The sequence below is a fragment of the Rhineura floridana genome, chromosome 19 (genome assembly GCF_030035675.1).
Source record: "Rhineura floridana isolate rRhiFlo1 chromosome 19, rRhiFlo1.hap2, whole genome shotgun sequence".
Classification (NCBI taxonomy): domain Eukaryota; kingdom Metazoa; phylum Chordata; class Lepidosauria; order Squamata; family Rhineuridae; genus Rhineura; species Rhineura floridana.
This window is the reverse complement of record NC_084498.1, coordinates 13,266,321-13,280,452: the sequence shown is the minus strand read 5'-3', so window position 1 is coordinate 13,280,452 and position 14,132 is coordinate 13,266,321. Positions and strand designations below refer to the sequence as shown.

The 14,132-nt window shown below is 45.5% G+C and overlaps 1 protein-coding gene across 2 annotated transcripts in view; it reads right to left on the bottom strand.

Moving 5' to 3' along the window:
* PIWIL1 (piwi like RNA-mediated gene silencing 1) overlaps positions 1-14,132 on the bottom strand; it is a 46,934-nt gene that overhangs the window by 13,606 nt on the left and 19,196 nt on the right. For both annotated transcript variants that reach the window (XM_061602814.1, XM_061602813.1), the window contains exons 8-14: positions 12,915-13,112; positions 11,782-11,893; positions 4,994-5,117; positions 4,507-4,624; positions 4,260-4,374; positions 3,937-4,124; positions 3,539-3,611 (exon numbers count right to left, since the gene is read on the bottom strand). In XM_061602814.1, coding sequence (XP_061458798.1) covers positions 3,539-3,611; positions 3,937-4,124; positions 4,260-4,374; positions 4,507-4,624; positions 4,994-5,117; positions 11,782-11,893; positions 12,915-13,112 — 928 coding nt within the window. The remainder of the gene's footprint in view (positions 1-3,538; positions 3,612-3,936; positions 4,125-4,259; positions 4,375-4,506; positions 4,625-4,993; positions 5,118-11,781; positions 11,894-12,914; positions 13,113-14,132) is intronic.

The following is a 14,132-nucleotide window of genomic DNA, read 5'->3' as shown; positions in this document are numbered from 1 at the left end:
GATCTGGTCCTGATATGGAAGCAGCAGCCATTGCAGGGCTCTTGAATGGAAGCGCGCCCACGGCACTGAGCTTATGGCCACTGTCATGGAGCCCTGCAGCTGAGCCAGTTCTATCAGAGGAGCCTGGCTGCATTGCAGGCACATGTCTTGGCCCCGAGGGCAGACACAGGCTTGTCAATGGCCGGGACCTGAAGGGTTGTCATGATCATGGCAGGAAGAGAATATAGCTTCTTGGACAGAGTATGAGGAGCTTTGGATTTCGCTGGATGATCCCATTCTTCCTTAATAATGTCCTTGAAGAACTTCGGAAAGGGAATGACCACCTTCTGATCCCCTGACCTGGGGAAGATGTCCGAAGACCCCTGTTCACCTTCCTCTAGTTTCCCCTCCTGAGGAGTTTCCTTAGGGAGTTCTAACTGAAGGCCTTAGAAATCAAAATAGGATAGAATAGAGCCTCTTATGCACTAGGAATGGCATAGGGGAATCCTCCCGAGAGTTCCCCTTCTTCCTTTTCTGAGCCTGATGCAGCAGATGAAAGGGGAGCATCCTCCCCCCAGGAGCCTGGGCTAAAGGAAAGGTGGTCAGGTGGGAGCCCAGAGCTGCAGCATCTTTTGCATTTATCTTTGTGTGGTTTAGGCTTCTGTAAGGAGCCCCTTCTTTTAACTCTTCCCCCTTTCCCTAACTGGGCTGGCCTCCCAGGAGGAGGAGGAAAATGAGAAGAAATCATGGCATCATGCCCTGGAGTGCTTGGAGGCTTTTTTTCCTATGCGCACGGGCCCATTGCTTGACTAAGGAAGCCCCTGCCTCCTTCATCATGGCCTTGTTAAGCCAGACCAACACAGCCGGAGAGGTAGAGGGCTTACTACCCCCTCCCCCCAATTAGAAAAAGAAAGCTTAGTGGCTTTACCTGAGAACAATGTGGCAAGGAGGCCAACCACGCTTAGCGGAGGCCCATTGCCCCGGGGGGGTGTGTGTGAATCAATAAAAAGGGCTTGGATAGCGAAAGACCAATCTCTGCTCCTCCAAAGTCTTAAAACGCTCCTGAAAGCTTCCCTCTCCTTGGGACATGAAAGAGCATTCGATGAGGGACAGCAGGGGGTGGCATGAGACAGATCCCGGCCTGGCCTCCGCCGCTTCCAGCGCCTCTTCAGAAAGAACAATCCCTCTCTTCCTCCCTCCAATCTGGCTATTCAGTGAGGGTGGGAAGTGAAAGAAAAGAAGCAGAAGTCCGTGCGCTTCGACTGAAGTTGATGATGATAAACTCTCTGAGAAGAGCAGAGACAATAGCTAAACTGTTCCTGAATCCCTTATGGGGACCCAGGAGGAATAGGCTGTTGCTCGCTGAAGGCAGAGTCAAAAACTGGAGAACGGGAGAAGGTTCCTCCCCTTCGGCCGGCCACCAGCTAAACTTTTGTGTTATAGTGCTGACCCTGCCTCCAGGAGAATTAACCCATTCCTATCTGCTCCACTTCTCCACTGACCGAGAAAAGTGTTCCTCCAGAGGTTCAGTGCCCATGTCGGGATATAAGGGCTCAGGCAGACCTTGAGGTATCCTGGACCCAAGTTGTTCAAAGCTTTGTGTTTTGATTAAAGAACCTTGAGCCCAGTCCAGTAGCATATGGGTAGCCAGTGCAGATGTTTTAGCAAAGGAATCACATGCCATCTGCCCCAACTAGCAGCCTAGTTTCTGCATTCTGAAGTTTTCAGACCAGGCCCAAGAGCAGCTGCTCCACATAAAATGCACTGCTGTAGCCCAGTCTTGAGGATACTCAATACCTAGACTTTGAATGCAAACAAGTAAAACATTCACCGCTTGATTTTTGTGTTTAATCAGAAAAAATTAAACTATGAAGACTGTACAGAAGTGGCAACTAGCGCAGAATGCCTCAACAACAATTTTTTTGTAAACCACTTCAAGGTTTTCTACAATCAAGCAATAGGTACATCTGCTGGTGGGTGTCTCCAGTCAAATGTGTACTATGCCCATCTTAAAAGGTCTGCACTGACTGACAATTAGTTACCAATCCCAATTTAAGGTGTTAACATTGACATTTTAAGCTGAAGAGTGGAGTGGAAATACAACAAACAAACAAATGTGTAAACACCTCAGGCTCCATGCTGGAGTACCTCCTCCCGCAATGACCCGGCCTATTGGTATCCCCACTATTCTATGATTAAAGGGCAGTGGGACTTGAGAAGCCTACACTCTGGTGGCCCCCAGATTGTGGAATGGCATCCTTCTGCAGTGCATTACTGCATGCTTTTTGACAACTGGCCAAAATGCACCTCTTTACCTATACCTTTGAGTTGAGTGAACATCTTTGCTCCTGCTGCATGTTTTGTGCTTTTTATTTTATATTTTAGTTGCCTCTGGGCAACTATAAATGCAATACATAAATAAACAAGGAGTTGTATGCTTATTTTAATTGTTATGTTTTTGTAACCCACCCTGGGACAATATGGAAAAAGGCAAGCTATAAGTACAAGCACCGCATAGTAGAGCGCTGTTCGTAAAAGTAGCACCGACCATAAAAGTGTTGCATTTACCTTACCAAAACCTTCACATATGGGAAAGAATGGAAAGTTGGACTTCCCACGACACGTTCTTCTGGTCAGTGGAGAGTGCAACATACAAGAGAAAGAGTTAACTCCTCTTCTGGAAGGCAAAGTCAACCTCTGGAGACCAGTCAGAAGTGAGAACCTAAACACACGCCTCAATAAATTATCTCCCTAAAAGACTCTGAAGTAGGAAGTAGGCAAGCCAAAATACAGAACAGAACATGAAAAATTAGAAGAAATTGTACGGGACAGAAAAGGAGGGATATCAACAGAGTCCTCAACTATTCTACTGAGGGTAACCACACAAACATGAAGATGTGAGAGACCTCTTTGCCCCACATATATCCAGGTTCAACTTATAATGCAGGGCTTTATGGTCCACTCTCCACTGACCAGAACACGTCACAATAATTCCAACTTTCCATTCTCAGTCAGCTGAAACATGCTTGTCCATTTTATAGGGTTTGATGGATGTGGTGAAATGAGCCCAGTTGGCCACCCATCATGTGTCTTCTGAGGGGGGCTGATGTGCAGGGCCACAATGGAGAATGCTCCTCCCTCCCACCTGGATCACTAATGTTCAAAAGGCAGAACCTGAGATCTGGCACAGCAGACCTGCACAATGCAATCCGTGGCCCACCTGCTGATAGTGGACCTTGAAACCATACTACCCTGGGCTCCCACTTTGTATGAGACAAACAGTAAATCTGTACACTTCGTCCTTAGTGCAAGACACGGAGACCCAAATGGCTCTCCAGATGTCCCGTTTGTGCAACATCTTCCCCCGCTGGTGGACTGGTTTTGGGCAGAAGCACAATCTCTTAGCAGTTTTACAGAATTATTTCATGTCCCATGCTCATTCTATTCAAGTAAACTACTATAGGAAATCCAATTCAAAAATTCTCCTCCATGGTTCAGAGGATCTACCACCGCCACACCAGATTTCAGAATTATATCTTCTAAATCACTGAATACATACCATCTGTGTATCTGAGGCAACTTTTTGCTTCAAGATTCTCAAGTATGCTTCTGTTCGGTCCTCTACTTCAACCCTACAAAGAAAGGCCACATGTTTTGCTACTTTATTCATCGCCCATTCCAATTTAAGAAACTCAAGAGCAATGAATTCTTATGACTTTAATAGCGCATACCTAAGAATCCCAAAGACTTAGCTGAACTCTTATTTCATTTCTGGAAAATAAACCAAATATTGGCTGTTCTAGATGGTGTCACAAATTCTCCTGGATGTTGCTATGCTTTTAAAGAAGTTTATTGGAAATTCTGCCAAATTACTGTGTGCAACTTATTTTCCTTGATTTAACCAGCCTAGTATAATTTCTGAAAAAAGTTTCTAGATAGCATCTCTATAGCACTTACATCATTGCCTTGTTCATTTGTATTCCCATTGCTGGTGTGACTTTGAAGAGATTCTGAACTAATGTATTAGCAACATCATAATTTCGGTGTGTGTAGATCAACAGCCAGTTATCCAGAGGCTTTACGTTAATCAGAGATGCTCCCCTGGTTTCTTTAGACCAGTCTGCAAGTTGTGGATTGTAGTCAAACTGAAATAAAGATGATTCCAAAGTAATCATCCAGCATGAACATAAACTTTTTCTTGAACATCTATTTAATGAATAAGAATAATCCATTTTGGTCAAATTTTCAAATGCATTTAATTAAGTAAAAAGTTGACTCACCACTTTTCCTCCTTGATGGATCTTTTCTGACTGAACAACTCTTGCCGAAAAGGAAAGCAAGTTGGATTCAAAGCTTAAGCCCCAATCGCGAAGTTCTTTCTGGACATTATCATCTCTGTTTAATTATATAAAACAGAAGAGATGCTATAGTTAAAGATATTAACTTTTTCTGGGGCAGGGTAGGCTTGTGCTTCCTAGTAATCAACAAAATTATAAAAAGTGTGTGAATATTGTTTAAGTAACATACTTGTTAATGTAATCAATGAGCCTTCCAACTTCACGCATTCTCTGCTCTGGGGCAAGTCTTGTATGAACAGACAAGTCTTTCATCACAGTGAAATCACTTCGCATTTTATCAGTTAGCCCTGCAAATATGAAAAGCTTATTTACACCAAGCAAACAGGGTGCCAAATGGAAGCCTCAAGCATTCTCCACTGAATACACAACTAGGGAATAGTTAACAAAATTCAACTCCCACCCACTCCCACTCCCTCTCCCCCTCTCTCCCACACACACTTATTTTCCAACTATTACACAAACATGGATTCATACTGAGAGAGTACAATATGTGATGGATTGTTATTTGAATCATTTCAACAGTTTCTAACTACCAGACCTATACTGAGAATTGTGAATGGTACCCCCAAGTAAAAAGAAGCTGATTTGACCCAGAATATTAACAATATTAAAATATAGGTTACATGACGGAACTTCTACTTTTAATTGTATTATACCTGTAAGATAGCAGAGCTCAGGAATAAGTATTGCTGGACCTGCCATGACACCTCCAGGCCCTCTCCTCTTTGGCTGACTCACCAAAACTGGTTGATTCAAATCAGTGATTTCTTGGCTATATTGCTGAATTAAAAGCACAACACCTAGAATTTAGTTTTGCAAAACCTTTGGCTATGAGAAGCAGCTTTGTGCTACACAGATGCAAATAGGCTTCACAATATCATAAATACCAAGTGGCACTACTGAACTCAGAACATAATGCTAAAGCAGACTTAGTGGCTTGCCACAAAAACCACACCAATTGAAAGAAAGGTAATTAGTGCCTTCTCTTTTAAATCAGAGGCTAGACCCATTCCATCAAGAATTTTTCCTTCTCTGAACTCCTCTTGCAAGTGGCCTTTGCAAGCGTGCACCATGTGGCAAGAAACATCTGGAACTAGATTATCTGGCAAGGTCCAACACAATGGATTCCACAGCCAGAACTCTGTTTGGTTTCAATGCACTGTAGCCTGCCCTAAGTCTTTGGGATAGAGCAGAATATCAAGTCCAAATAAAAAAAACCCAAAAAGCTGTACAATTCTGCAGAAAGGAACTTCCAGATCCGCAGTCACTAATGTAGTTTCTGCAAACACATTGTACACAGCTCAGCATATTTATTTGAATTAAAAATTCCACATCTTTTGTGAATGTACAGACAAGGACTAGAGTTGTGCCTATGAAAAAAAGCATCAACCCTGTGATCAACTCATCTTATGTCCTAACATTACATTGAGCCCCTCATCTGCCAGAGGTAGCGAATGATGTGGAACAAGGAAACCTAGCATAACACCACCAAGCGAAAAGGTAAATTTAAATCTAGAGAGGAAGGATAGCAACACTGAGCTGTTTCTTTTAGTGGCAAACCTATGATTTTTGTAACTTGGTGTTTCAACCTGACTGGAACCTCATCAATAGGCTCCTGAATGATCAGCAGATGCTAATTTCTAGTGTTTTCAGAAGTTAGGCTATGAACTTGGAGGCTAGGCATTATTAAAAGTTCAGGTTTCACCAACTCAAGAGAATAAAGAAAAGGTACGGTTGGACTTACCGTGAACGGTGTTTCTTCATGGATGCCATGAGGTCTCCACGTGGGTTATAGTCCCCAATCAGCTCGAGACAGGAACCTGTCATAATTTTTTCTTGGCTCCTCCCCTTCTTACTGAGGTGATGCCAGTTCTCTTTCTTGACCAGCTCGGAACTTCACCTCAGTGTAACATAGAAAGAACAAATCAGAAGATATAACAACAGAATAAGAGCAGATAACACAGATTGCAGATGGATTTCCCAGCCCCTCATAGGGAGGGTCGTGGAGACCTCATGGCATCCATGAAGAAACACCGTTCACGGTAAGTCCAACCGTACCTTCTTTCATGGATGCCAGTGAGGTCTCCACGTGGGACGTACCAAAGCTCGGCAATAGGGTGGGTCTATTGAGGAAGAACCTGCTGGAGAACCCTACGACCGAATGCGGCCTCCGCAGATGCGTATAAGTCCATTTTGTAGTGTTGGGTAAACGACGAAGGTGAGGCCCAAGTTGCTGCCCTGCAGATCTCCTCCAATGGGGCATTAGCTGAAAAGGCCGCTGTTGTGGCTGCCGCTCTAGTGGAATGCGCCGTGATTCCCTGTGGCACGGGTTTACTGAGTGATCTGTAGGCTAAGGAAATACATGCCTTTAGCCATCTAGCTATAGTTGATTTTGACACCTTGTGGCCTAGAGTCGGAGGATGGAATGATACCAGCAGAGATTCCGATCTACGGAATTGAGCTGTCCTATTGATGTATACCTTCAACGCCCTCCTCGCATCGAGGGAGTGCCATGCCCTTTCCATGGGGAGTTTAGGATTTGGGCAGAACGTGGGCAGCACAATCTCCTGTTGCAGGTGAAACTGAGACCTGACCTTTGGTATGAAGCTAGGGTCGATCCTCAGTACAACTCTATTGTTATGGAAACTGCAGAGGTGTTTTTGCACTGATAGAGCCTGATCTCTGATATCCTGCATGCTGACGTGATTGCTATGAGGAACGTGACTTTGAAGGTGAGTATTCGCAAAGGAACCGTCTGCAGGGGTTCGAATGAAGATTTCTGTAGTGCGGTCAACACTGTGTGGAGGTGCCATGAAGGAAATCTGTGCACTACTGGAGGGCTGATAACGGTTGCTCCTCTTAGAAATCTCTTGAGCAGCGAATGTGACGCTGGAGAGACCCCTTCGTCTAAAGATAGAACGGATGCAAGCGCCGATAGCTGACGTTTGAGGGTGTTAGGACGTAGACCCTGGTGGAGGCCGTCCTGGAGGAACTGCAGGATATGTGGTGCGGATGCCGTCATAGGATTGGTGTCATGCGTACACCAATGCAGGAAAGCTGCCCAAGTGGATTGGTATATCCTGAGCGTAGATGGCCTACGTGACGCCAGGATAGTTGCTGTCGCATCAGGTGAAATATTTAATGCTAACAGCCTGCTCCGTTCAACCTCCAGGCAACTAGCTGAAGCCAGGCTGGGTCTGGGTGGAGGACCGGTCCCTGATGTAACAGGTCGTGTCGATTTGGAAGTGGGGTTCTGACAGACAGCTGGACTAGGTCTGCAAACCACGGTCTTCTCAGCCAGTATGGGGCTATTAGGACCACCTGCGCCTCTTCCCTCCTGATCTTGTTGAGGACTCTGGCGAGGAGAGGAGTTGGTGGAAATGCATACAATAGGAGCTGTGGCCAACTCACCATCAGTGCGTCTATCTGTTCCGCCCCACGCATGTGGAATCTTGCAAAATATCGAGGGATCTGATAGTTTGTGTCCGAGGCAAAGAGGTCCACCTCTAATTTTCCGAAGTGTTGTTGAACCATCAGGAAGACGCTTCTGTTGAGTGCCCATTCCCCTGGGAATATCTGACATCTGCTGAGCCAATCCGCCCGATTGTTCATTGCTCCCTGCAGGTATTCCGCCGATACAGATGTAAGGTGCTGCTCTGCCCAGGACAGCATGGCTATTGCTTCTCCGCTGAGGAGCTTGGATCGGGTCCCTCCTTGTCTCATTATGTATGATCTGGTCGAGGTGTTGTCTGTTTTGATCAATACATCGGGGTAGTGAAGACTGGGAAAGAAATGCTTCAGCGCCAGGTGAGCTGCCCTCAGTTCCAGCCAGTTGATGGGCCTGGCTGTCTCTGGTGGACTCCAACGTCCTTGTACAAAGAGATCCATATAATGAGCCCCCCAGCCCCAGAGGCTGGCATCTGAAGTAATTATTGCGCGAGGCGGGTCCTGTATCGGGATCCCCCTGGACAAATTCGAGTCCCGATGCCACCAGGTGAGAGACTGACGCACTTTGTGTGGTAAGGCAATCACACGGTGTCGCCTCGAGGCGATGTCTCTCTGGAACTTGATCAGAAGATGTTGAAGAGGACGTGAATGAAGTCTGGCCCATGGTGTAACTGCTATAGATGATGCCATCATCCCGAGCAGATTTGCCAGGCGCATCAAGTCTCATTTTGTTTGGTCGTGTATGGAGCATGCTAGGTCTGTGATGGCCCAGATTCGTTGTGGCGCCAGCGTTATAGTTTGAGCAAGGGTGTCTATCACCGTGCCCAGGTGTATAAGTGATTGCGTGGGGCAGAGGCGACTCTTTTGAACATTCACTAAAAAACCGTGGTTTTGTAGGAAACTGAGTGTAAGATTTAAGTCTTTGTTTGCCTGGGTAAACGACTGAGACCTGAGAAGTAGGTCGTCCAGATAAGGGGAGAGGTGCACCCCTTTCAGACGTAGGCCTGAGAGTGCTGCTGCCAGCACCTTGGTGAAGATCCTGGGTGCCGTGGCAAGTCCGAATGGCAGGGCTTTGTACTGAAAGTGTTTCTTGTCGTATGTGAACCTGAGCAACCTTCTGTGCGTGGGGTGAATTGGAATGTGCAGGTAGGCCTCCTTGAGGTCTATGGATGCCAAATAGTCCTGGGGTTGGAGTGCCTCTCTGATTGAAGCTATAGTTTCCATCCGGAAAGTCCTGCGTTTCAGGAACTGGTTGACAAACCTGAGGTCAAGCACCCCCCTGAATGAACTGTCCTTTTTTGCCACCAAAAAGAAGAGGGAGTACACTCCTGAGAACCGTTCGTCCATGGGGACGGGTTCTATAGCTGAGATTTGTAGAAGGTGCTCTATTTCTGCTAGGAATGTTCCGTGTTTTTGTAGTGATGTCGGTCTGTGTGAGAAGACAAAACGTGGGGGTGGATACTGATGTAACTCCAGTCTATACCTGTGTTTGATAATGCTCAGGACCCATTTGTCTTTCGTTGTTGTCTGCCATTGGTTTAGGAAGTAATTGAGTCGACCACCGACAGGTATAGAGTCAGAAACGTTGTTGTGGTTGACGCTGCTGCCTAGTCTGGTAGGACTGCTGTCTATTCTGGTGGAATCTCTGTGGAGGTTTCTGGTTTTGCCAGGGAAAACGGGAGCCTCTAAAATCCCTGTCTGTTGCTGAAGAAGGGCCTGGAGCCATGAAAGGAACGCGTCTGGAAAGTGGGAGTATAGCGTCGGAATGGCTTTCTTTCCTCTTTCCCCTGTGAGGGCATAACTTTCTTTTTATCCTTATTGTCCACCAATACCTCCGCCAGATTGTCTTCCCCAAATAATTTCCCACCTGTATATTTAGCTGTGGCTAGATTAAATCTGGATGCATTGTCCGCATCCCAATGTGAAAGCCATACTAGGCGCCTGGCTACCACTGCCGTGGCCATAGCCCTGGCTGCAAATTGTGAGGAATCCATAGTAGCGTCTGCTACGAAGGCCATGCAGCGTGAGTTTTAAAATGGACTTTCGTAACTTGGAGACCTCCAGCTCCTGATTTTGGGCTAGGTCCTCAATCCACAGCAGTGATGCCCTAGAGAATACTGAAGCTGCCACAGAGGCTCTTATGGACATAGCCGTCGCTTCATGTACCCGCTTAAGTGCTAGATCTGACTTGCGCTGTATGGGATCTTTGAGATGAGCATCCCCATCCCGTGGCAAGATCGAATGTGACAGGAGCGCAGTAATAGGCCCATCCACGTCTGGGGCCCGCAACTGTTCCATAACACTGGGTTCTAAGGTATATAGTCTATTAGCCCAGTTAGTCCCTCTTTTGGGGTATAGCGGTAGCTCCCACTCCTGTTGAATATTAGCCAACAGCATAGGTGGGCACGGAATGCCCTTAGGCCCGGTCTTAACAGTAGGCAGTACCATAGCTGGCCTGGAGGAGGTAGGTTGTTCCTCAGAAGGAGCAGTCAGCTCCAGGGAAGCAATCACCTTTTTTAATAATGGTTCAAAATGAACTTCCAAAAATAGTCTGACCGAGTTTTGAGCCTCTGTTTCTGAGGCATCGGTCCATTCTCCGTCATCCATGGACCCTGTAGATCCGATTTCTGATAGGGCATCCTGGTGGTCCCGCTCATAATACCCCGTACCCATAGCCACCAAAGTCCGGTCAGGGGAAAGCTGTCTGGCAACCTGGCGTGGTCTCTTACATGGTGGGGGGGGCGGCTACTGCCGTAGGCTGTGGGCATTGTGGAGTATTGGGGGGTATCACAGTAAATGGTGGGACCACCTCTAATAGCGCCTGCTTAAGTTGCCAAATTACGTCAGGCGAAAACAACTATGCCAGCATCATTGAAGGGGTTATTAAAGGAGCTGGCATAGGCTGAGGAGAGAGCTGGGGTGGAGAGACGGGGGGGCCATACCGCCCATGGGCTTCCGTCGTTCCCTCATCCTCCGATCTGCTGTCGTCCGGCTGCTCCAGTAGATGGCACTGGACTGCAGGCTCTATCGAACACGTCTCTTGAGTGCCACTCAAGATGGCCGCCGCCGCCTTTTCGGCGGGAAAAATCATTAGGGAGCTGGAAGAGGCAGTAGGCGGTGGTGAAAGGCTCACTTCACACAGTAGGCCTCCGCCCCGATTAGAGCTGTGCCGCGATGTAGCAGCGAAATTCATGCTCTGACGTGAGGCTTCTTGCCTATGCTCCCTGGCCGGACGTTGCACGTCCGCTGGAGCTGTTGCCGTCATGCCCAATATCTGCAGGGAACTGACCGCAGCAGGAGCTGGGTGCTGCCCTGATTTTTTGTGTCCCTTCTTGTTCTGGGATTGTGGGACAGACGGCAGCCGGGAACTGACTGCAGCAGGAGCTGAGTGCTACCCTGACCCCTTATGGCCTTGCAGGGATCCGACCACAGTAGCCACTGTGTGCTGCCCTGTTCCTCTAAGGGTTTTTGTCCTGGCGGTCTGAGAAGACGGCAGTGCTTCCATATCTCAGCCAGGAGAGAAAGAATAGGTACGAAAAGAGGAAGAGAAAGATAATAAGAAGTATAGAAAAGAACGAAGGAAAATAGAGGAGCCGTAGGCTGATAGTCTACAGAAGTGAGAGAAAAACAGCCAAAGGTTGTTGCCCGAGCTGAGACAGGAACAGAACTGGCATCACCTCAGTAAGAAGGGGAGGAGCCAAGAAAAAATTATGACAGGTTCCTGTCTCGAGCTGATTGGGGACTATAACCCACGTGGAGACCTCACTGGCATCCATGAAAGAACCCTTTTTTCTAGCCCAAATTTATTCCCACTTTCTCACAGAATTAGTAAGCAAAGACTTGCCTTTTAAGATCACAAATATTTGCCTAGATTCACCACATTATTTAACTGCCACACAGAAAGAAACAGAAATTAAATATACTCTTCACCAATCCTTAAACCTTAGTAAAGCTAAATGAGAAGGCTCACCACACAATTGAAGTAATCATTTCATACCATTTTGTAGTAGTCTACAAAGCTGATTTCAGATCCATCTGCCTTCTTAAAGACATCTTGGGGATTGGAATCCCAATCTATATCATCCACTCGGTATGTTTTGTTGTTATACCTGACCAAGTTTCAAAAAGTTCCATTAATTTTGCTTCCTTTGACACAGTGCTTTATTTCAGCGCAAAACAATTAACGTACAGAAAGCCATAAATGTTACTAAGTGATTCAGTATCAAGAGGAAAACTGCCTCAGTGTCACAGGGGCATGAGACAATGCTGACCCAGGGTTGACTCACCAAAACTGGTTGACTCAAATCAATTTGAAGCAAAGCTTCTCTCAGCTTTCTTTTCCCCAGTGCTTGTTTAAAAATAATTCTTGCCAGAATCACATGCCCAAGGCTGAAATAGAGGAAACCTGAAGAAAAACACCCCATCACTGAGCAGGCAGGACTGGAACTTAATCTGCACAAGCGTTGCCTCTAGAGCAAGTAGGAGGTAGCCCACTATGGAAACCCTCCTTTACCAATAGAGAACTGACATGAACCCAACAAGATAGGGCACAGTTATGTAATGGAAGAAAGAGCATATCAGGTCAACCTTCCATCACAGGTATTGGAAAGTGACCCCGAAAAGCAATAGATGATTATCCCTTATCATTGCTAAATTGTTTCATTTGAAATCAGAGTTTTTCATACAGAGAACATAGTAACTTTCTGGCTTTTGCCTACAATTGAATACGCTTAAGATCAGCCCTGGTCAGCATTACCAGAACTCAGCTAACAGGCTTTGGAGGTGGGCAGGGGGGCAAGGAAAGCTACACCTTGCAATGCAGGCACATCCTAAGCATCGTTTTGTTCCATTAACATAATCAGTTATTTAGATTTTGGACCAGTAGCTTTTTAAAAAGCTTGCAACTGTTTTACCATCTCTCCATTGCTTTCAAATATACTGACCAAAAAAAAAGGTAGCCATCTTACCACAACAAAGAATCCCACAGTAAAGCAGTCCCATTTATTAACTGCTACCTGATATATCTGAACATAATTCAGACAATAGGTACTACAAGCATGACTTCAATTTTCTTCTGTATAAGTATAACTAACCTCCCTTTTCAAAGGAAGAATCATCAGAAGTTCTTACCTTGTAAGAATGATTAGGCCAATCAATTCTTTAGCACATGTTTCCCTGAACCTCTGTTCTCCCCCTTGCTCATACATGGAATACATAAAATCCAAAACAGTTTCACTTCTGAGAACTTTGTGGCTCACATCTGTGCACAACATGATACTTGTTTCATACTGCAGAATGGAAGTCGTAAAACCTGGCCAAATCATCAACCTGCCATGCAAACAGATGACAAATTCCAATCAATGTCATGTATTACAAATTGCCACTCAATCAATAATGGCCTGGTTTACATGGGATGCTAAGCCATTTGTTTGACTGACACCTGCCCAGCAGATTAACTACAGGTTGCTTACTGCCAACAGACCACAAACTGATGCCTGCTTACAAACCTTTGTTTGTTTTAACTATGGCTTAGCTTTACACATGAACCTGCCCAACATTTTAAGAGACTGTGGATATTTTAATGAGAAGCTATTCATTCAAAGTTACAATCATGCTCTGTAGAATCGCAACTCAAAGCTTGGAAGAACCAGAAACAAAAATTTGAAGTTATTCACGTTCAGAAAATATCCATCATTTCTATTTTTAACTTAACTAACTTTTCAGGAAGCAAATCTAAAAGTCATAAAGCCAAAACTTATTTCCTTACTTTTGGAATCCTAAATCTTTGCAAAGAAAAATCCCTCAGTCGTTAAAGTGCCTGCTTCCAATTAAATTAGATGTGTTTGAACATTTCCACAATGAATTCTAAATTTTAAACAGGCTCAAAAAGAAAAATCCAGCAACACACGTACGCATATTTTTGTCTGTTAAGATCTCTTCTAAATGCTCATAAGAGCAGACTGCAAGAATATACTCTTCTGGAAGTCCATTTCTAAATATAAACATATACAATTCACCATGTGCAAGGGTGAACATTTATTTTTGTTGCATGTGGACAATAAAAGCCACTGCCAAGTGCATAGATATTTCTAGCCATAGTTCCTTGCAAGGACACCTTCCCTCACCCTTATCAAATACATCAATGAAGAGCTCCATGCTAACCATGTTTCATCTGCTCTCCAGATGTTGCGTAGACTCCACCTCTCATCAGACCCAGCAAAAATGGCCTATGGACAGATGATGGGAGTTCTAGTTCAACTACATATGCAGGGCATTATGTTCACTACCCTATGTTACAGTATCAGACACATCTCTACATCTCCAGAATAAAAGGTGCCCTCAGGCACA